This window comes from Rhyacophila brunnea, unplaced genomic scaffold (genome assembly GCF_057557595.1).
Source record: "Rhyacophila brunnea isolate RB1 unplaced genomic scaffold, BYU_Rbru_1.0 scaffold_20, whole genome shotgun sequence".
In the NCBI taxonomy this organism is placed as follows: domain Eukaryota; kingdom Metazoa; phylum Arthropoda; class Insecta; order Trichoptera; family Rhyacophilidae; genus Rhyacophila; species Rhyacophila brunnea.
The window spans coordinates 34717667-34741805 of NW_028232860.1; the positions used below are offsets into that span (position 1 = coordinate 34717667).

Below are 24139 nucleotides of genomic sequence, written 5' to 3' on the forward strand. Positions count from 1 at the left end.
AAAAATAGCTATTTATCCAATATGGCGAAGAGTGCATGTTACTTGACTACCACAAAAGTGGCTCGCAATTAGTGTTTCAAAATAATAAATGATGACGAGGAGTGCCGACCACTCAATAATTCATGTGAATTTATTAAAAATACAAAAGAACACTAAAAATACTCTTCATTTCACCTCGTGGATCCATGGGGTTCCGCGGAATACCATTTGGGGAACACTATTGTAGAACACCTCACTGCCCCTTAAAGATAGGCAGGGGGCCCCGCCAAACATCCTGGCCTAGGAGCACGCTTCAGAATGTGGGGGGCATGGCTGTATGTAGGTACCTATACCATAATTATATTATAATATAGGACCGCCTCTAAATTTTGACCTACATGTGATCATCGGGCGAAAGACGATGAAATGACATTATTTTACCGAGAGTAATAATATATTGTGACGAATTGATCATTATAAAAAATAGCTCGATGGCATGTCTGCATTTGATATTATCTGAATAAACTGTATTTTTTATGGCAAACTGAACACCTCCTCCCGCGACCGGTAAAACATTCATGTAAAGTAGGTACTGTTGTAGACAGGCTAATTATTACAAGCCATTGGTTCTATTTGTTTTTATCTACCTAGTAGGTGCGCGTTTCAAATGTGGAACTATTTGGGAGATCTACATGGGACATAGGTACTTCGTAAGCACCTACCCCCTTACCCAAACTCTGGGAAGAACGTAGTTCTACGTCAAAACATTTTATTAACAGTCGTTTACAAGAGGAGTGGGCCAATTTGTTTCCAAAAACACCATAATATCACAGCTCCGAAACCAAAACCTGATTAAAATTAATCGCATTAGGAATTATATTATTTTATAATATAGTATGAAACTGACAATAATGACATGATCCTGGAATTTTCATGCATGATTTCGATTCATGAAAGTAAACTCTTTCAAATTTGCAATAAATGGGCGCTTGAATTTTGAATTGTGTCGATGAAATATTTATCCCATTTCATCAAAATATTTATTCGTATGTAGGAGTTTTTATGAAGCATTAAATCACGGAAGTCGTTTTTCTGCATTTGGCAATTCTAAAATAGATGTTCTTCTGTCAAAAATTGTGCAGTTGTCAATTTGTCGCCTTGCGGCAATTTATTTTAAATAGTAAATATTAAATAATATTATTACACATGACACGCCTCTGTTTTAGGTATCTCTCTTGATTTATTAAGGGTTTTATTTTCCTGGTCATCAGAATACACTAAAGATGTCCGGAACTTCGGTAATAATAAGCTAATTTCCAATTTAATAGGTTATGTTTTCTACTGGCCTCATACCCATACTCCTGTTTATAATAAACTTTTTCTGGTATTCAATAATAAATTATATGTATTGTGATAATTGATATCATACGATGTGTAGTGTAATAAAGGCTAATTATCAATAATGTTTACTGTGAACGGTAATATTTTCATGACATGACATTTTAATTTAATAAGGTCAATAAGAACATACGTTAGTCAAATCGTCTTGTTCAATTTGTTGTATACAACTATTACATTACACCGAATACACATTTATCATTGCATGATCAGTATCTTTAAGCTAGACTATTACGAAGAATACTTTTGGTACCAACTCCGTATTATAAAAAAAACTTAAAAAAAAATAGAAATCAAATTTATGCAATATACTTAATTCAAATGAATTCGATTCAACCTATAGATGACAGTAATAATGACAGCCTCCATTAGTTTCCAAATTGAAAATGAACCAAAATCTACTTATTTCTGTGTTAAGGCCGGTTCGGGTTAGTCGAGTAATTTTGTAACTAAACGTGTAAGAACAGAGAAATATTGTCGAGTAATTTAGTAAAATCATTTAGTCGAGTCAATCTATTTTGTTCTAATTTTTCGGTCAAATAGCGACCCCACCACCTTTCACTAAATACTAAACAAGCCGCAAGACAACTCTGAACACGTTATATTTAGTCAAGTTCATTATTTTAGTAAACTATTTGTTTATTCAACGAATAAGACAAGATTTTAGAATGTAAATAAAAAAATAGTTAATTATTTATTTTTGCTTTGTTACATTGTGCTCTGCTCATTTTGACACGTCACTCACTAATGGACTGTGTTCGAACACTTTTCAGTTACTAAATCGTTTAGTGGTAACTAAATCACTCGACTAATCCGAACCGGCTTTTAGAGTAGGTTTTTGGTTTGTTTTTAGATCTCAAAAGACCACTACCAAAAAAACAATACGGCATTAATTAGTATTTGCCTACCTCCATTAAACATTGCTACATTTGCTACTGTCATGAAATACAATTACATATTAATAATTTTTCACTCTTACTAACGTAACATAATTTACATAAGTAGTATAAATTTGTCCAAGATACATTTATTTTGATTACGGAAATGTGCAATTTCAAGCCGTTTTGCAAGATTTTTTGAGTTATATATCTTTTTCTATCGGGGAAGATGCTTTTGACATCTTGGATGAAATCTAAATGCATTAAATAATTTTCCAAATCAGGCCGCCCCGTCTGCCCCCGGCAATTCGGTGCAAGAATTCAACATAAGGGTCCCGAAAAACATGAAGAAGAAGCACCATGTCATGAGGTTTAATGCCACTCTCAATGTGGACTTTGCGAAATGGTCTCAAGTCAAAATGGAGAGGGAAAATAATATGAAGGAGTATAAAGGTCTCGATGAAGATCAGCCAAAGTAAGTTCTTTGAAACCTCATTTTAATATTTATTTATTTATTAATAATATTTATCTATAATCAAGGATTTATTTTGATCTTCTGAGTATGGCCACGCGCAACCTACCCTGTCAATTCTCTTGACAGAACGCGAGTTTGACATTTACATAATGAAGATGACCCGACTTTCTTCATTGTTCTTTATTCATGCCCGCATGAGATTTTATAACTTTCTTTTTAGACCAAACCAAACCTAACCTAACCTACCCCAATCTCTTATAATCTTAGTTTGTGATAATGATGCATCAAAATGTATGAAAATTTCAAATTTTAAATTGACAATTATTGGATCGAAACGCATGAGCGCCGACAGAAAAGGATAATTAATATATTATAATGATATTGTCTACATGGAATAAACTGTTTTCGTTAAAAAAAAATCATAAAAGCTCATGAGGGCATCTGCGGCACAATTACCCATTGTGTTAATAGACAATAATAATACAAAACAAAAATAATATGCTAGTAAATACAATCAACAACTTGTTACCTATCCAAATGTAATCGCCAATAGTTTGCATTGACAACTAACCTTATCACTGCCAGCCAATTTTTACTAGGTGGACACTTGTAGGCCAGTTATTTTTGGGATAAAATAAATCCCTTACAAAATATTAAATAGGCACAGAATGATAAATATTTATGAAAACTTACCAAATCAACATGTTTCTCGAACTTATCATGAATATTTTCACACTAAAATGATAAATATTCTTTAGAAAATATACACAAACAGTTTATTAAGAAGTTATGAGGTTTATAAGAACGCACGAGTTACCACTCTAGGCCATGGGGCCTGACCCGACATACATGCTTTGACGAGTTAACTCGGCTCTGGCAGTGAAGTACATATTATTATTAGGGAAACCTGTTCACTGTTGCCATCTAGCTGGCCAATAAATATTTTTTGGTTTACATACTTATAAATATTAAAATTAGAAATACATTGTATATTATGAACCAATCAAACCTAATGCGTTTTACTTAGGTAAATATTGTTCTGTAAGTGAGTGGAATTAGTATGATGAAAAGATTTTATATTATAAGTGTATTTTTATCGTGGTGGAAAATTGTCATAAGGTTCGGTGCAGGGTCGGAGTTTGGTCGAGATGCTCGTGAAGAAGCGAGGAGGAAAAAATTTGGAATAACGGCTAGGCGTTATCGTTCCGAAGACCAGCCCTGGATTCTTAAAGTCGGCGGGAAAACTGGGAAAAAGTAAGACAATGTTAATGTTAAAATGAAAACTTAATTTTTGGTTAAAACATTTTGTTAGTATTAAATAAGTAAACCTATCTTTACAATCATTTTGAAAATTAAAATGACCTCTGCTGAATGCCGATTATATTTAAAATTATAGAAACGTTTTTGTCATCGGTTACTGTGGACTTTTAGGAATTTGATCTGCTGTGCTGCCACACATCTTAATTGCAGAAGCAGAATAATTGATTCATTTTCATTATTTCGCACGACTCACATATTGATATGGACAACGTCACAATACTCCAGGATGAAACATCTAGCCCTGAGATGCATAGAATGTACATTATGTTAAATCAAAATATAATCAAAATGACATCTATAGACAAAAATAGAATGACAGCTACAAAACGTACGCGCCGGAGACGATCAATAAAATTATCAATGTCAATTTTCAGTGATGCTCGTTGATGCAACCAATTGATCGTTTACATATTATGCAATTGACGCGATTGTCATTCGTGACTTTGATGGCAAATGATGAGAATTTTGATTGAAGCGCATTGGCAGGCGCCATTGATGCAGCCAATTGATATTTTACTGTGCGATTGACAATCGTTCGTTCAGTAGCAAACAGAAATCGCTTCACGCATAACAGTGTCTTGATTTTCAATGTTTGGCCAAATTAGCTCTAACAAGATGTCAAAACATTCTTGGTCCAATCTGAGAAAAATTTTGTAATCCTCTGGTTCAACATCTTTCAAAACTCGTAATAAATGTTCGTGAGTGAAGCGACCAGCGTTTCGCCCTCTTTTCTTTCTTCCAAGTGCAGACAGCCAAAATTATGGCAATTAAGCCCAAATCTGTATTTGATATCATACTGTTCACACACTGTAGGTACTGTTTCTGCAGATGTTCTCAAGCAACCGGCGAAAATATTGACGCGTCAATTCCAATCGCACTTCAATTGAAACGATCAATTGGTCGCATCAATGGGCATCATTGACAATTGACATCATCACAATCATCATTTTTACCATTTATAAAATTTTGATTTTGTAATCATTATTATAAATTAATAGTTAATATTAACTTGAAATAATTAAATTGTTGCTTTATCAGTGATTAACTGAATCAATTGACGCATTCTGGATACAATATACTTAGAAAAGTATATTATATTAGATTTGTATATTCTTTGATTTGTCGAAAAGTTTAAATATTATTAAAATGATCTCTGTTTACAATAATAAATATAATAAGACGTATTTCAAACTGCTAAGCTTTCGTGATTGTGCATACAATTAATATTTAATTCCTTCAAATACTTGTTAAGTATCTATAACTTTTCTGTTGTTGTTTGTGTGGGGAATCCCCGAGTCGCGAATTATTTAACACTGACAGATGTCAGCTATCACGAGTCTCTCTAAGCACGGGTTCTTACATGCACCATTTACATTATTTTCACCATCACTTAAAGAGCCGATAAATGCCAAAGTAGCATATAGCGATTCGTGACATTCTATACATATCGGCCTAAGCCTTACTGCAACTGCATTTCAGTTCACCTCTGTGCATCTTTTGATCAATTGCACTGTGCACAATTCCTTAATTATTTAATACTGGAAGTAAATTAACATGCTTGAATATTTCCTCGACAGATTTAAGGGAATAAGAGAAGGAGGAGTATCAGAAAATGCTGCATATTATGTCTTCACTCATGCACCAGATGGAGCCATAGAAGCGTACCCGCTCCAAGAATGGTGAGTTGAAGTCAAAGATCTCCCTGTCCTGTTCCCCCAGTACCAACATGTCTCTCATTTGTTTCCTAAACAACAGAGTGGTATAAAATTATGAAGTGTGTTTCTACACGCAGTACAGTGAAGTCTCTGTCACTTAATTTAATTTGTTATTTTATGTCCAGTACCATAAAAGTTGCTAAAAATTTAAATAGGTTTCGTTGGTTTTAAGGGGTCGAATTGAGCCACAAAATTAGGGTGCAATAAGTGCACTCAACTACTTTACAAGTTCCTTTGATTAACATAATGTCCTATCCAAGTTATTTAATTCAGTTCAAATTAGTAAATCAAATGAAATATCATTTGGCTACTTTTTCCAGTCAGGACATAACTTCTAACAAAAATACTTCTAACCTGTAAGAATTTTCTAAGCCTGGGTACATACTAGTGGCGAAGGGTGGAGGTATGTGTAGTCATACGTATTTGTTTTTATCAAAATAAAACTACAATTTACAGATGGTGTTGGTTAGTTTTTTTTTAATTCAATTAAACCCTGCGAAACCAAGCCATAATAGATAATAGTCAAAAATACTCATCTATCTACAAAATATCTGAAATTATGCCATTAAATAATACATAATTTTAAATATTTATAGATAGAATATTTTTTTTATCTATAATAGTTTGGTTAGACAGGACTTCATGAATTTAAAAAAAATAACCAACAACATGTGTAATGTCCTAATTCAACGAAAACAAATAAGCATGAATGAAAAAGGGTGCACAATTTTGTCGGATCGCCCAAAGTATACTAAAACTATCATGGTTTGGTTCTCAGGTAGGGTTTAACTAATTTTTAAAAACTGAGGACTTCATGAATTTAAAAAAAATAACCAACAACATGTGTAATGTCCTAATTCAACGAAAACAAATAAGCATGAATGAAAAAGGGTGCACAATTTTGTCGGATCGCCCAAAGTATACTAAAACTATCATGGTTGGGTTCAGGTAGGGTTTAACTAATTTTTAAAAACTGACCAACACCACCTGTAAATTGTAGTCATACTTCAATAAAAACAAATACGTATGATTAACATAGTTTAATGTGCACTATTAATGTCAGATCTTAACAGCCTACCTCCACCCTTCACCACTACATAAATAACATGTAGGTGCTATAATTATTATAGTGTAGTTCACAAAAATATGAATTTATTTATCTTGGTTGGAAATAATATAGTATATTTAAACGATTTATATGTATTGATTCTTAATAGGGTTGTTAATATTCTCATTTTCATTAAGTTGATATTCGTTTACGAGATGAAATTATAAAATATAATAATATAAAACTCAAATATGTTTTTTTTTTAATTTCAAGGTACAACTTCCAGCCTATCCAAAGGTATAAAGCTTTGTCCGCAGAAGAGGCGGAGCAGGAATTTGGCAGGTATTTACACTAAAAACATTGTGTTAATTAAAAGTTGATTTAATTTTGTACAGGAAACACAATTGACAGTTAGATAACAGAAAATAAATTGAGAGCTTGCAACACTGAAGTGAATATTTATTTTAGGAAATTTATAATCGATGAGCTGGTGACTTTCAAGAAACTGTATTTAGTATGAATATTGAAAGGAGACCTGTGTTCGTTTCACCTTTCGTTAAGCTTCAACTATATATTTTGAGGTTACATGTAAATTGTACGTATTACATTTCACCGTAGCACAGTTCACCGTGAGCTTTCTTATTGGAATATCGTATAGTATACGGTCATCGCTATAGCACCGAGATTAAAAAATTATGCGTTGTTCGTGGAGCATTGCAGACAATAATGTTCCAATTTTATTAAATCCCAACCTAACAAATAATCCAGTATATCTCTTATTTTCAAAATTTGTTTGCCGCTGGCCTCCTGTAAACCGACAAAAACCGTGTTTTATTTAGATATGAATTTTATCTCAGTATTATACAACCCAAAGAAGTTGGACGGTCTTTAATATACAACCATAATATATTTCCGATACAATATTTCACGGTGAAGTGTGAACTGCATGTGTATAAATTTCCGGACACGATATTTTGAATCGTTACAATCAGCTTTTAAGGGTTCGCACTTAGGAAATTGATTGCAGCATATTATACTTAGCTTAATCGAGTTAAAAAACTTAATATTTGTAAATTGAAAAACAAATTGTTTCACATTAATTTATTTTAATTATAATTATAGATATGAATGGCCACTACTAAAAAGGTTTTGTTCATCTACCAACTATTCCATCCCAATTTTATTGCGTCAGTTTTTTGCACACATACAACATAAAATTATAATAAACATTGGTTGCATTCTGGACCTGTCGTGTTTACTGGTAAAGCAGAATCTAACTTTACTATAATATACAAAATTGATAAAAACATATACGGATATATCGTCACTGTTCTGGCAGAACACACTAACTGGAGAATACTAGTTTTGAATAATTTGACTTTGAAGTTGTTAAAATGTTTGAAATGGTCTATCATGTGAGTTTATTAAGTAATCGTAAAAAGGATGACTTTAAAATAAAAACTGTTTATCTATTAAAAAGGTTTCCAGACGGTAAAGCTTGAAATAAGGAACATTTTGGTATAACTAACTGAATATGTCATTTTTTCGAATTAGTGTCTTCTGCCAGAACAGTGACGATATATACGGTACACGCAGCTGTCAGTTGGCTCTAATGTCATGATGTTAGTATGTATTGCTAGCTGTTTTTGAAACCACAGCTCCTCAAGTTATTATTGTCTCTATATTACGCTTAACAGTGAAAGAAAAAGTCAGGAACTAAGACGGTAGGAAGGAAAGAAAGTAATAGGGATGTTTTATTTTCACCTCTTGAACATTAGGGCCCAGATCCAGTCTCTTCGAAGTTATTACCTCAATGTATTTATGAAATTCGCTTGTAATGGAGTACAGGTAAATGTCAGTTTCTAAAAAATGTTTACTTTGAGGGCTTGAATCTAGTGTCAGTCAAATTCACATGTTGTTTTGATCCAAAGCATGGACCTACTATAAATACTTAAGGCCATACCTCAGTTGAGACACGGTCTAAAAAGATCGTCGCTAGGCGATGCGCGGATTGCGGGTCGCGGGTGCAAATGAGGCATGTCAAACCAAATATAATTTGTCTTATAAATCCAACATGTGTCCATTTCATTTTCTGTTTATTGTTTTATCAGTAACAATAATAATATATTCATTGACATGTTTTCTTTTTAAAGTAAATGGGTAACGTTTTAAGTCATCTTTACACGATTTAAGAATTATTACGGCCGTCGCCATCACGAAGCAAAATGACGTGTTTCCAGCTCTCTACATTCTCTCTCCGAATGGGGGCGAGTGCGAAATTTCGTAGCGCCTATGGTTGAAAATTATTTGCCGTTTCACTGATGAATCACCTTAACTACCATTTCTCATAAAAAATATCAAATTTTATTTTATATTCATTTCTTTTTCTTCACCAAATTTGCTTCCAATAACATTACTTAACAATGTATCGTAACAGGTTTTGTTTATTGTTTAGGCGTAATAAAGTGATGAACTACTTTTCTTTGATGTGGAGGAAAAGAATGCGTGGAGAAGAAGCAGACGGAGATATTGAGGATCCGGAAGAGAAGAAACTTAAATCAAACAAATCCAAGGGTAACAGATTCATACAATAATTATTATAACTTGTATTGGTTTAAATAAAATATAATAATAAATGAAGACACTATGTAATTGTCAGTTATTCTGAGGTATTCACAAAAACCGACTGTCATTAAGGTATCACCTCCGAAGGTGGTGAGAGAGAGGTTTAGGCATCCCTATCGTTTGGTTTGGTGTTGGATGAATGGTGTCGTCTGTTGTTTGTTTACTTCGGGTGATAAGAAGAACATCAGATTATTGAGAGAACAATGAGATTTATTTGCGGAGAAAAGAATAATATGTTGTTACATTATTAATTGTATAAAAGGAACAAGTTGTGATGTGGTGATAGTACCGCATGATCGTCCAAAGGGTTCTGTGGATTTTTTTTAAAAGCATCAACAATGTGCTCTGTCTGCGAGTGCAAATGCACTTATCTAAAAATAGATACAGAGCATCTCGCTGCAGCCAATCAGCAACGAGTCGACTATTGACTCATCAGTGCCAAAAAATAACTATCTAACCCATTGCGGACACGAAAACAAAATTTGAATATTATCAACAAAGAATAAATACATTTTGAGCTTGAAAATTGCTGTCTCGTAGTCAACGATGCTCAAATTTCTATGTGTCTACCTGATAATGATTCTGGTCTCTTTAGGGTTCTATGGAGTTAAATCCTTAGCGGATGACACCTTTTGGCGGTGTTAAAGAATATTAAGAATAGATTGGTTCAATGGATATATTATTTCATCATCATAATTTTTGGCACTACAACCATTGGCGGGTCTTGGTGTTCTGGATGATCCAGTGCGCCTGCTTTCCAATAAATTTGACCGAGCCTCCTTAGATCCCCATGGTCCAACCATCTCAGTTACAGCTGTCCAGGTCTTCTCTTCCCACAGAGTATGTGTACATAGCCTACCTTGCTGATAACTCCTCTGGTATTCTATACATGTGGCTGATCCAACGCAATCTCTGTGAAGCTTGCTCCAAATGAATCTACAATAGTACAAAGACTTCGAGCTAATGCAATCATTACCTTTAGTTACCTTTTTTCAGCCTCACATTCATAATATAAATTAGACTTCTTCTTAATACAAGAACGGTCTACGCATAATTATAAAACTGTTTATGTAGGAAGAACATCTAAACATTATTCATAGAATGAAAACATTGGGTATACATAATACTATACACAGTGTGATATATTGTATTTTGTTGTTGACATGACATAATATTATGTAATTGATTTTAGAACTTAAAATATCCGACATGGACGAATGGATGGATTCTGCTGATGATTCTTCAGATTCAGATGATGAAAAGGACAAGGAAAAAGATGACAGCGACACCAACGCCAAGAAAAAGGCAAAAGCAAAGAAAGGTATTCTAAATAATTCATTATAACATGTGCTTAACCGGATGTATGCCACAAGAGTGCAAAACTGTCCATAGAAAATTAGTGTGTATATACACTGTACTTTACACTCATTATACTAGCCCTTGTCGATTGTTTTAAATAATTTAATATATTCTACCTACACACACTGCCATCTCTTGGAATCATGGTTAAATACCTAACCGTACTACAAGGATTTATGATATACTTTTAATATACCTCCAAATAAGATGTAAATATCCGCCATGGTAATACACCTCCATGCATTTAATGAATGAGAAATGGATCAATTTTTGATTTCCTTTGAGAAGAATTTTCAACTGAGATGTCTCTGTACTAGACAACTAGAAGACTCATTACTAATCCAGTGGCTTTCAAACTATGATTCCAGTCACAGGCACGGGTTAATTTCCAAAGATTTTTACTTAGCTAAACTTGATGAAGGCTTATAGAAAAAGAAAATTTATCAAGTATATTATGTAGTAATTATGTTGATGATTGAAAGGTGCACTGGCCAAAAAGAAGAAGAAGAAGGTGGAGGACGATGAAGCCGTTGAAGAAAGTGATGACGGAGATGAGGAAGGGAGAGAGAAAGATTATATCTCTGACTCGTCCGAAAGGTAACTATAATATTCCTAATGCAGAGTTGAGATTTTTTTGGCAAGTATTTTTTAATAAATAATATGTCAAAGAATGAATAAGATTTTATTGGTTATGTGAAAAATATATATGTATTTTAATGTCGTCCCCAAAGAGTTTATGGTGTTTAATTTGGCTCTCATGAAATGGATGGTTATTTTATTATTTTTAAGTTTTGATTGATTACCTCACCCTCTGGAAAAGGGAAATATGGTGTCTTAGGATCACAGGGGTCTATCTACAATAACACAGTTTTGAGATAAACCCATATGTATAAAGATTTTGGTACTATGATAAATCAATGTCTCTGAATTAGTGAATTTCACACAGAAACACACATTACCATCTTTTTTCCACGGAATATAGGTTATATTAATAATTTTTTATGAGTAAATGGGTGTTAGCCTTTTGTCCAACCATTGGTTCCTTGATATTAATCAAATATTCATTAAACCAATGAATAACCTTAACTAATATAAGCGATATTAAACCTCATTGGCTGTATATTGCCTAATACCTACGAGTCGACCAATGAACGACCGCAATTGTTTTAATAAATATCAGCAATTATGTACGCATCAAACCAACATGTAATTAACTAAAAGCCTGTCATAGACATATGGTAAATCAACGCATTGAACATATGATTTTTGCTAGACGCAGGATTAGAATCTGCACCTGGGACTCCAGAGACTTGCTTGACCGAGAGTCAACCGTAAATTGACTTGTTCACCAACATAACCGATCCTGTCAAGTCAGGATCATTGATTCTATCTGTTAATGAAATAAACTAATAATTACAAGATAAAAAGAACTTTTTATATACCACGTTTTTAAATTTTCTCGTTCAATCATATAAACTTGACAATTCTATGTATCAATAATTTAGGACAAATAAGGCAATTGTAAACAAATCATTTTTTTGCTATTTTGCAACAAACAAACACACAAATATAGAATACTGAAATGTCATTTTGATTTCCATAGTAACGCGTGTATATATTAATAATTTAGTTGCTAGGACCACCCCCTTAGCAACACATAACAGTGGATTGGATTACGGATTTCTTTCGAAATAACTTTTCAAACAAAACAGAATTAACTGAAAATGAATTCAATTCTACTTAAAGATGGCTAAAAGTATTAAAAGAATGCATTGGCATCGTGTTCTGATAATATATTCTAAAGGTTTTAAATGTCTAGCTAGTCGGGAAGTTAGTTAAAAATCGATTGCAAGATTTGTACTGGATAAACAACCACCGGACAAACAAGAATACGAGCTTAGAAAATCCTGGTAAAATTACTGTTTATCATTTTTTTTATTTTAACGATGTTTTTATTTTGTTTTAGTGAATCTGATCGCGAGGGTAAAACGAACAAACAATTGAAATCCGTTGCCGAAGAAGACGCTCTTAGGTAAGAAAGTAGAAATAAAATTTTTACTGTTTTAATAATTTCCCTACCGCTCCCGTTAACGTGGCGTCCTGTAGTAGCTAAGCATTACAAACTGTTTGCTTTAAAGATCTATCATCATAGTTGAACATAGACTTGCATAATATAATATGAATTCACAATAAAACATTTTTTTCACAGATGCACTCATAATATTTAGCAGCAGACATTTGAATATAAAATTTAGCTATATGTAAATACCTGTGGAACGATACTACCTTGTCAATTGTATGTAGGCAGTCAAAAACAATACATTGAGCATTATTTTTTAGATACATTATCACATAGAAACACCAAGAAATTCATAATATATGAAGGGTACACGGCAAAAACAGGGTCATCGCATTTTTTTCATTTTTGAGATTTAAATGCCAATTTGTTCAACAGAGGAAGTGCTCAAGAATGGTGTCATTAAAACTACGAAAATCGATTTCATTGCTTCATAAATGAAGGGAGAAGAAAGTGTAGTCAAGGCAAAAATCAGCTCATTGTGTATAAAACTGCACAAAAACGTAGGATATGTTTTTATTAATTTTTTTCACTTTTATTATATATCAATATAAAAATTCTTTTACGTAATATTAAACCTATTTTCCAGCCGATAACGATATCATTCTTCTTGCTCTCCTGCACAGTTGTCATTTTGGCGATGAGCCTGTTATTGCCGTGTAACCTTTATATGAGGCGCCGAGCGCCAAAGGAGCTCAAGTACCATTTAACAAAAGTGCTACAAAATGGCCGACAAGTTTTCAGTGAATTTATTTTTTTAATTTTAAACTTGAATGTTGAAATGGACAATTATTTTCTAAGCAAAGCAAATTTTAAAAAATCAAAGTATTATTTGCAATAATATTTAATGAAAAATATCTATTGGATTCCAAAAAAAATGGTGTTTGAGCCTCTTTGGCATATAGAAAAATGAAAAAAGGTGGCACTTGATACTATTTTTTGTTGCATAAGCTTCTGTGGCATTAACATTTTCAAACTCAAATAATGGCATTAATTTAAAAAATAATTCATTTAAAAAAAATGTTTTTATGTAAGGGTTTGGATAGCAATAAAAAAACATTTTGATATAAACAAATTTTATTATGCCAAATAAAAACTGAAAAAATGGTCAAATTTGTTATGATTGTAACATGAGTTTGTTTGGCATAAAATTTCCCTTATAATATTAAATACGTTTTTGCCATTACAGCAATGATTTCAAAGCTTTGGATTGTTTTTTTTGTAATAACCGTCTATATACCCAATATTATTAATAATACTAAATCAAATCGTTACTCCAAACTGGCCAAAATAACAAAATCATTATTCAAATTTCACACCATCATTTTTTCTCAAGGATTCTGGTGATTTTTTAAATACTTTTTTTGTTATATATCAATCGTAATTGGATATAAAACAAGATGCAATTAGAAATAAGAGTTATTTTCTTTCATGGAAGTAAAAGTTTAGTGGACATAATTACTAAAATGACGTTAATAACCATATTTCAAAAGTAATCTTAAATATTTTAAACAACAGCGTATGTGAAAGAAAAACGGATAAAACATGTTAAACTTACCGCGATTTTCCTCATTTAAAGGTTTAACACACATCGAAACTATTTTTCTAATCCTTCTTGAGCTCATTTTTAGTTTTTTTCACTGTTGAGAACGTATATTCAATAAGACAAATCTGACAGCTGTTTTGGTCTCGCGCTCTCCATAGTATAATGGCGGATAAGCTTCTGTGGCGTGCCGACATAACAACCAAAACAATTATGCCACAGAAAATAAATCTCTATTGTAAAATATCTATAATTATTTGAGCGATAAGACTTTGTGGCATGATACATATCGATTTATAGAAAAAACCTATATTCAAATGTCAAAAATCGTAAAGTTGGCGCTTGAGCTCCTTTGGCACTCGGCGCCTCATATAGGTTATGCAGTGGCGAAGGGTGGAGGTAGGCTGTTAAAATCTGCCATAAATAATATACACTGAACTTTGTCAGTCATATGTATTTGTTTTCATTGAAATAAGACTACAATTTACAGATGGTGTTGGTTAGTTTTTAAAATTCAATTAAACCCTGCAAAACCAAGCCATAGTAGATAATAGTCAAAAAATACTCATCTATCTATAAAATATCTAAAATTATGCAATTAAATCATACATAGCTTTGAATATTTTATAGATGGAATAATATTTTTTATCCATTATAGTTTGGTTTAGGCAGGGTAAAAAACATGAACCAACAATGTGTAATATGTACTCTTAATTTAACGAAAACAAAGAACTATGAATGAAAAAGTGTGCAAAATTTTGTCATACCGCCCAAAATATACCAAAACTATAATGGTTTGGTTTAGGCAGGGTTTAATTGATTTTTAAAATCTAACCAATACCATCTGTAAATAAATTGTAGTCTTAGATCAATAAAAACAAATATGTATGACTAAGAAAGTTTAATGTGCACTATTTATGGCGGATCTTAACAGCCTACCTCCACCCTTCGCCACGGAGGTTATGTAAACAAAACAGCAAACTTCAAATTCTGATTTTGGGGCGTCCAATAGAAGAAAAAATTAATTAACATATTACTGATATAGCGACACATACAATCGTTCGTTTCATCGATAAAAACCTTTTAAAAGTGAAAATTGAAAAGGTTATAAAATTTTTAATTTGCCGATCGAAAGTTGCTAATTAGTATCAAACATTAGGTGTACAATAATGAAATTCCACTTACGACCTATGTGGCGGAACGGAACCCCGTCCTAAGTCCAGGACTCACTGTATGTGGCGTATCTACTTTACATACGTAAAAAGTATACAAATTTTAATTTCTCTAAACTTTTCAACGTTTACATGTTTGTATGTATTAATTACAGAAAGTTGCTTACGTCCGATGAAGATTCTTCAGACGCTGAAAAACGAGACAGTAGTGATGAAGACAAGAAGAAGGAAGAAAAAGAGAAACCAAAGGCTGAAAAATCTGAGGCAGTTGCTGCCAAGAAAGGTAACAAGAATGCTATCATGTATTGAGGTTCCGATTGTTAATGGTTTAAATCCACTCTTTGGGGCATAATAATTTGCACATAATTTTTTTGTACAAAAATCTTCTGTTGTGTTTTTGATCAACGCACACAATAAAAAAAAACGGTGTGTGTATTATGTACGCGCGTTAGAAGTTACACTTCTTTGGCGTAACAAAACAAAAACAAAACTTGTAATAAACTAGATTCTTTGACTAGCTCTTAATTATCTTGTTAAATTACACTCAAGAAAAAGGACCGCTTATTGGAAAGCCGTTGGTTTATTTCTATACACTTTAATTTATATTACTAAATTATATAATGCTTTCTCGTAGTTTTTATTTTTAAAGTACAAACTGTGACCGACGTTTAATCATTTGTTTACGTAAAGAATTGCAAATGGCCGACAAAAATAAATTCGCTGCCTAGGCAACGGAACAATTTTAAACTATAATATTATACTGTATAATCGTCACGATTGCAGTATCATACTGTGGCGTAAAGGTAGTGCATTCGGCTGATAACCGAACAATCACAATCGGTGGTTCGAATCCAATCGAGTGCGTTTTTTTTCGTGAGAAAAAAAAAATTATGTGTTACATGTCACACGCCAAAAATACACTCTGATCTGATTTCCCAAACGCGCCAAAAGAAGTATAACTTCAATTAGAGTGTCTGCTACTTATAATATGTATGTGATATTGTAAGGTGACAAACAGTCATCTTAAATATTTTAAATTCTGCAAATTTCTTTATTTATTCAATCTCTTTGTCCACAGATTCCAGCAGTGAATTAAGCTCAGATTCTGATAATGAAACACCACCAAAGACTCCCACTAAGAATGCGTCCAAACGTCCTGCCGGACAAAGGTACTATAATATGCCCATCATAATAATATGTACCTTACTCAGTTAACCAGTAAAGAGCCCTCAATAAACTCACGGGTCATAAAATCATATTTGACAATAAAAAAATATATCTCTAATTATTTTAGCATTTATGCGCATCTATTCTTAACCCAAGACTGCAAGACTCTTAGCACTTATTGTAACACTTACAATAAGTTAGTTGTAATTGTTACAAAAAGTGCTATGTTTTAACAGTACCTCTCTTGGCTGTGCTAAATTTTAGAGCGAGATAGACAGTTTTGACTGTAGACGGCTGACTTATTGTAAAAATTATAATACTTCGATACAAACATGAAAAACTACCCCCAATAGCAGTCTTGTGTATAGAATAGATGCGATGAAATGGTAAAGAATAAACCCTGAGATAACTACATTTTCGTCTAGTCAACGTGATCGCTCTAAAGACAGAAGCATTCAAGAAGAAATTTTGTTTTTTGTATATCAAATAATGACCTAATCAATCAGAACGAGACATGAAATGTAATTAACATAAGACTTATGTTCACATTTCTCATGACACTTATTTAGAGCACTTTTAACCTTGAACCAACTTTTAAAGAGATCAGAGTTATTTCTACCAGGTTAACCGTAAATAATGCATCCAAATTATCATATTTACTGGAATATAATCCATAATGCAAGACTAGTATAGAACCACTTTATGGAAAATAATTACAAGATAAAAAGAACTTTTTATATACGTTTTTAACCCTTTCAAAGCGTCAAGAATACCGCTTTAATACAATAGAGCGCGTCATGATTTCAAGTATTGATAAATCACAATAAATGTCAGTCAAACATGTACAAATACAGTCATCAAAAATATTTTAAGTGTTCAACGGTGATTATGAATAGTCGTAATATTTTTAACGATCTTAAAAATAAACATTTGTGCCCTGATTATGATAAAGAATGACGAACAAGCCGCGTTATACAAAAAGCGTGTGACTTACGTTTCAGTCGCCATTTTGTTGACGTGTCGGCTCCGGACAAGTGCGTCGATGACAGAATTATGTTTAAAACTTCAGAGTTAATGCAACCGTAATCCCAGACCACTTAATAAATTATGAGAAATCCTTTTTTACACCCCACTTGATAATATTAATGGTTTATTTTGATAACATGACAATACACTATTCACTAAACAGAACGCATAATCCACATAGTTTCAAATGTTATTAATTTATAAATTTCAACATCGTCTGATATGTAGGTAGGTCATTTTAGTATTTTTGAAACACTTAAATATTTTAATAGTTCACCTTTTCATGGTATTCTCTAAAGCACGGATACACGCATAATGGCACGTTACACTCGGAACACATGTATCTGGAATATTTTTTGGTTTTCGGCTTTTTTTTTGTATTCGCACAAAGATGACAAACTCTGCAAGGATTTATCCGTTTATTTGCGGGAGGAATTATGTCCGGCATATGCTTTGCCATCGCTCTAGCTGATAAGCGCAGTGGATGGTCGACGGGTTGCTGTGCGCGGGATGTGGCTGGAACTTGATATTTTTCAAATATTTGCCTGATTACTTTTAACTGAAAATTAGCTAGACCTGTTTTTTTGCCTGTGATAGTACTAAACAGAATATATGAATTTAATAAAAACAGATCTATGATATGGAAAGCCACCTTTTTGTACCATTTTATTGATTTTCGCATACAACTTAGTGTACTTAACATCATATCAGCTTTATCTACAGATCCCATACATTTATTATATTGGATAACACACGTAGGTTTTAGTATAGGCTCTCCGGTCTGCCTATTGAATTTTCCTGTGGGTGTAAATGAATCATTGTGCAATGTAGTCAACATATGGACTTCGCGCCGGTCGTGCCATTTTATAGCCAATAGCGAGCTACTATTTTTTGACTCCACTTCTCCTTTCTTGAGCTTCCTAAATGTTGGCATATTTCTTCGATTTTTTCGGACTGTTCCGCAAGCATTTGTTTTTTTTTCGTGAAGATGTTTAAATAAGTCTGGGCTTGAATACCAGTTGTCAGTCCACATAGTATGACCTTTACCGAAATATTCGTTCATTAATGTCGTTACCACAGCTCCCGAAATGCCAAGTCCCTGCTCATCGACAATATCTGTTCCTTCCCCGCAATATATTATGAAATCTAATATATAACCAGTCATCACATCGCAAAGAACGAACATTTTTATGCCGAAACGGTGGCGTTTTGAAGGAATGTACTGTTTAAACAGCAATCTGCCTTTGAAAACAATTATGCTTTCGTCGATACATAAGTTCTCGTGCGGCATCATTGTTTTTTTGAATATTTCTCGGCAATGGTCGATCAGAATTTTAATTTTATGTAATTTATCTCCAGGAATTTGAGTATTGGGATCCGAAAAGTGCAACATCCTCAAAAGCAAAGTATATCTGTCTCTTGGCATTACTTTCCCGAACATTTGGCTGGATAAGAGTGGATCGGTTGACCAATGTTCCTCTATTGTGATGTGACGATTTCTAGTCATCAACATACTTACAGCAAAAAAAATGTACATTTCTGGGACGTCTGTGTTGACCCACTTATGCATTCGTGATTTCGGCGATGGTTCTTGTCTTCTAATGTCTTCTGTATAATAGTTATTTGTTTCGATTACGATTCTGTCCATTATATTTGAATTCAAAAAATGCTCAAAAAATTCTATTTCTTTAGAGCTATCTGATAAATTTGTGTGCGGGCTGACTCCAGAAAAGAAATCATCAAATTCGTGAACAACTGGTATGAAAGGTCCAGTAGTCCACGAAGACAGATCGTCAACATTACGATTTACATTTAAATTAGAGGCGGCGGCAGCAGCACTTTCTGATGGGGCACTGGAAGTATCTGAATCATCGTAGTACTCATTTTCACTCAATTCATAATCTGAATCAGGATCATGAATTGCTTCTCCCATTTCATCGCTCAAATTACCAGGGATATCCATTTTAAAATAATGACAAAATATCGACCACACACAATATGCTATCACAAAATGTTTTTAATTTTTCCGATACAGAAATTTTCAATTGTGTGAAAATGTTTATTTACTTAACATATCTTTTCTTTATAAATGACTGATAACTAAGGTAAATAAACAACTTTTGTCCGTTTTACCTATTAGTATAATCAGAAAATAGTATTTAAAACTGTTAATCAACAATAAAGAAAAAGAAATATTGAATCGCGGACTCTTATATTTAAATTACACCTTGTTCAAATTATTTTCCGAAACTATTAACTCGCGGATAATATACTAGCAGGTAGACGAATGAATGCAATCTCAAAAAGCATTCCTTTTGTAAAATGTTTTGTAAATTCACTTTGATCAATGTAACTTTCTCATATTCTATATAACAGTTTATGCACCAAATAGTTTTTCAATCACTAAAAAACAATATAACATATTATATCGCGAATTCGTATCGCTACAAACGCGTCAGTCAAATATCTTCGGCGCACATGCACTAAGAAGCGATAAGACACTATATACCCGGCAAGTTTGAATTGGCCCGATGACTGATATTTTTTTATCCAAGACACGCTCCCGAAAAATATTTATTTAAATTAGATAGAACAAAAGTTTAGGCTATTCATTGACAGATGTCAAGAGAAGGATGATTTCTGAATAAATTAAATCAATATTAGATTTTTTCGCGCCTGGCCGAAAGCAGTACTAGGCAAACGAAAATCGAAATGACTTTAGTCAGCTGACGCGCGGATGACTTGCGCGTATAGGCTGACTAAAGTCAGTTGCCGCGTTAGAAAGGTTAAATTTTCTGTTGAATCATATAAACTTGACTTGACTAGCTTAAACGATCAAAAAAATTTGTACTTGATAGAAATACTGAATAATGAAATGTCATTTCATATTGATTTCCATAGCAACGCACGTATATATTATTTAATAATTTACTTGCTAGGACCCCCTAGCAACCAATAATGGTATCGAAATAACTTTTCATACAAAACAGAATTAACTAAAAATGAATTCAATTCTACTTAAAGATGGCTAAAAGTATTAAAAAAATGCATTGGCATCGTGTTCTGATATATTCTAAAAGTTTCAAATGTCTAGCTAGTCGGGAAGTTGGTTAAAAATCGATTGCAAGATTTGTACCGGACAAATAGGAATACGACCTAAGAAAAACGTTGTAAAAATGCATTTTAAGGTTTGATCACTACTTTGTTTTGTTACAGTGCGAATAATTCGCGATCCAACACTCCGACTCCGAATCCATCCGGTGGTCCTTCCACCTCCAAGAAGTCAGCCGCGGCGATAAATGCCGCCAACAATGCCGCCTCACAACCCCCGTCTAAGAGACCTCGCTTTGAGCCCTCCGCAAGGTACACGAAACTAAGTTAATCTTTATGTAAATAAGTGGTCTCAGCCAGCTCTCACATCTAGACTCACCTTGTCTGCAACGTGTCGAATACGCCGATGTGATGTTATCGTTATTCACAAAACACGTTGCCAAATGGAGCTCCGCAGATTGGTCAAATGAGACTTTTTAGGTTGAAAAAAACATCTAGTGCTGTTATCAATAAATCGCATGCTTCTCAGGCTACGAGTCGAAGACGCCAGAATGCATATGAACACCTACAAATTAGTCATTCCTATACCGGCTCGCCGATCGCCGGATCCAAATATCTATACGTATCGAGAGGTTACGTGTGACTTTTGCTAGGGAGATGTGCGCGCGGTCTTTATATGCAACACCAGATTGACGTTCCTAGAAGGCTGTGCAGCAGACGAGGCGAGTTTAAATGTGAGAGCTGGCTTATGCGTTATGTAGCCGATAACAATATAATATCAAATAAATATGAATTGCAAACATCATGTAAATATAGTATTGAATGTCATTTCCGATGTAGCAAAATTATATTGACTACTGATTATCTACACAAACACGAAATACTGATGTAGCATTACAATACTCGCAATTCAAGTACATAGAACACTTTATCCGCAGTGTGTGCACTTATTCAAATAAAACAACCACTGTATTATTTAAAGTTAATTTTTATAGTATAGTTTTCATACTTTGATCATTGCATTGTACTTAAATTCAAAGTATATTTTAAATTTACGAAAAATCATAATTTTAAAAAGGCGCGAAATGATTGCAACATGTACCTCTTCGTGCGGCTCCTTGCCCTTGTCCACAAGTGATCATGAAAGTCGTTGACCGGCCAGGTGTTCTTTGTTCCCATAAATTTATACTTATATAATTAGAATCCTTTCTTCTTTATAACCGTAAAGTCCATAGGATTAAATTGTTTTAAATTTCATTTCAATTTTGCAGCTATAAATAGTTTTTGATACTTATCTAAATCTATGATACTTAAATCCCTGTTATGTTGAAATATTATGTTTTATATCTTTCACCTGCTGTTTTATTGTCCATTATCATTTGACATTGATAACAATTTGTTATAGTATAGCTAAACAATTACATAGTTACATAAGAAAATAATTTGTATGCATTCTGATAATCTATTGATTGTTTGCAAGAAAACATTTATTTTACAAAAAACAAAACTTCTCATTTGTATCTACAGTAAATTCTCGATCATCAGGGTTGCATGAAATGATCACGGTTTTAATATTTTTATAAAAATTATCATGACCCAAGAATCTGGTATATATGTAAGTATTCCACTGCGGCGGTGGATAGGTGTTGCAGATGAAAAACGGTAGTACAGTAGGTACTCTCTCAGTAATCCACCACCCCAAAAACCAGACAAGTGTCCAATTAGTGAAAGCGGCGGATTATAGTGCATACCTACAAAATATGGTAAAAATTAAAACAGGAGGTATGTATTTCGTAAAAATAGTTTTTATTTTCTAGAAATTTGTACTAGCAAATTACGGTTTTATTTATAATCAAAATCAAGTATTTACTAAATTATACATATTTATAAACTAAGTTTATTAACTAAATATTAAACAGTAAATCACTTCACCAACCAGTTCAGTGAGGCAGATATTCTTGAATGGCTTAGGATCACTGGCTTTCCCTATGACCAAAAGCTTCAGTTTGTGTGTCCCAGTAGCATTGGAGCACGGCATAATTGTGATGCGGTCCTTGGGCACTTTACTCCCTGGTACATTACTTTCTTCACGATGAACGTACGTTTTATGAAGGAGAAGTTTCCAAAATAAACCCATCTCATCTGCGTTGTATACTTGTACGCGGCGGACTACTGAATTTGACAATCGAATACCGGCGAATTATAGAGCTTGATTTTGTGCTTAAACATTTTATTAATATACTAAATAACAAATAAACGTCGTACATAAAATAAAAGTAATGTAAGTTTGCAATAAAGTGAAAAAATATCAATCATTTTGTTGCGTTGCGTTACAACGTATTGGTAAAATTTTGTTTCACTCGCACTTGTAACTTTATTATGTGTGCACAGCAAGTGCAGGACAAACGATATATTATTAAAAATCGATCGCGATGTAATAAATCCGCACTCACCAGTGTCGCAATGACCATGTTGCCTGTACACAATTATTATGAAACATTTATAGAATGTAACGTTCTTCATTGAATTGTTTATTATTGAAGTTTTTTTAAAATGTATATTTCTGAAAATGTAAGTAGATCGTAGATCATTATTTTATTTAGTTTTCCTAATTTACCTTTCTGTTGTTTTAGTGGTGAAGGCGGGGTATCAGAGCAGGCGGTTCGTCGGTACCTGGCACGGAAGCCGATGACTACAACAGAGTTGTTGACCAAGTTCAAGCAGAGGAAATCCGGAGTGTCGAGCGAGCGCCTTGTTGAAACCATGACGCAGATTTTGAAGAGAATCAATCCCGTCAAGCAGACCATCAAAGGAAAAATGTATCTCAGTATTAAACCTTGATAATTAGCGAATTTAGCCCATTCCTGATCAATTAATCAAATAAGTAATCAATTTAAAAATAATTTTATCTTAGACATATTTAAAAATAAAATTCATTACTTTATAATCGTATTTTATTTTTTGTAGTGTTGTTCCTTACGTCCACTTGAATATACAAACTCGATGTGACCGTAACTTACCAACTTTATTCGATTTGGTTGACATTCACAAATCACATGTAACGACACACACAGACTCAACATTGCCGGTTGAAAATAAAACCATTAACTGGGTACCATTTATAAACCCGTAAATTGGGAGAATTAACAGGATGACGCTTTTAGCTATAGTTCAAATAATGAAGTTAATAATTACTCTACCAAACCAACCAGCTCTGCATCATACTCTCTCCTAATCATGGAACCCATTTGGATGTGGAGCATAAGCAATTTTTTATAACTAAGTTGTTTAAAAGCAAAACCGCCA

General features: G+C 33.2%; 1 protein-coding gene across 1 annotated transcript; it reads left to right on the forward strand.

The window, feature by feature from the left end:
* The first annotated feature begins 1093 nt into the window (after positions 1-1093).
* TfIIFalpha (transcription factor IIFalpha) lies at positions 1094-23780 on the forward strand. Its single transcript, XM_085948183.1, has 13 exons — positions 1094-1277; positions 2540-2730; positions 3850-3984; positions 5628-5729; positions 7087-7155; positions 9269-9387; positions 10631-10759; positions 11280-11394; positions 12764-12829; positions 15745-15872; positions 16668-16758; positions 20999-21145; positions 23467-23780. Exons 1-13 carry the CDS (start codon positions 1263-1265, stop codon positions 23672-23674), a joined length of 1515 nt encoding a protein of 504 aa, XP_085804309.1. The 5' UTR covers positions 1094-1262; the 3' UTR covers positions 23675-23780.
* The last annotated feature ends 359 nt before the right edge of the window (positions 23781-24139 follow it).

What these genes read in the sequence shown, in the direction of transcription:
- TfIIFalpha (XM_085948183.1), top strand. An exon ending in GCGGAGCAGGAATTTGGCAG is followed by an intron (nt 7,156 to 9,268) that starts GTATTTACACTA and finishes TTTATTGTTTAG; the next exon opens with GCGTAATAAAGTGATGAACT. An exon ending in AAAGGCAAAAGCAAAGAAAG is followed by an intron (nt 10,760 to 11,279) that starts GTATTCTAAATA and finishes GATGATTGAAAG; the next exon opens with GTGCACTGGCCAAAAAGAAG.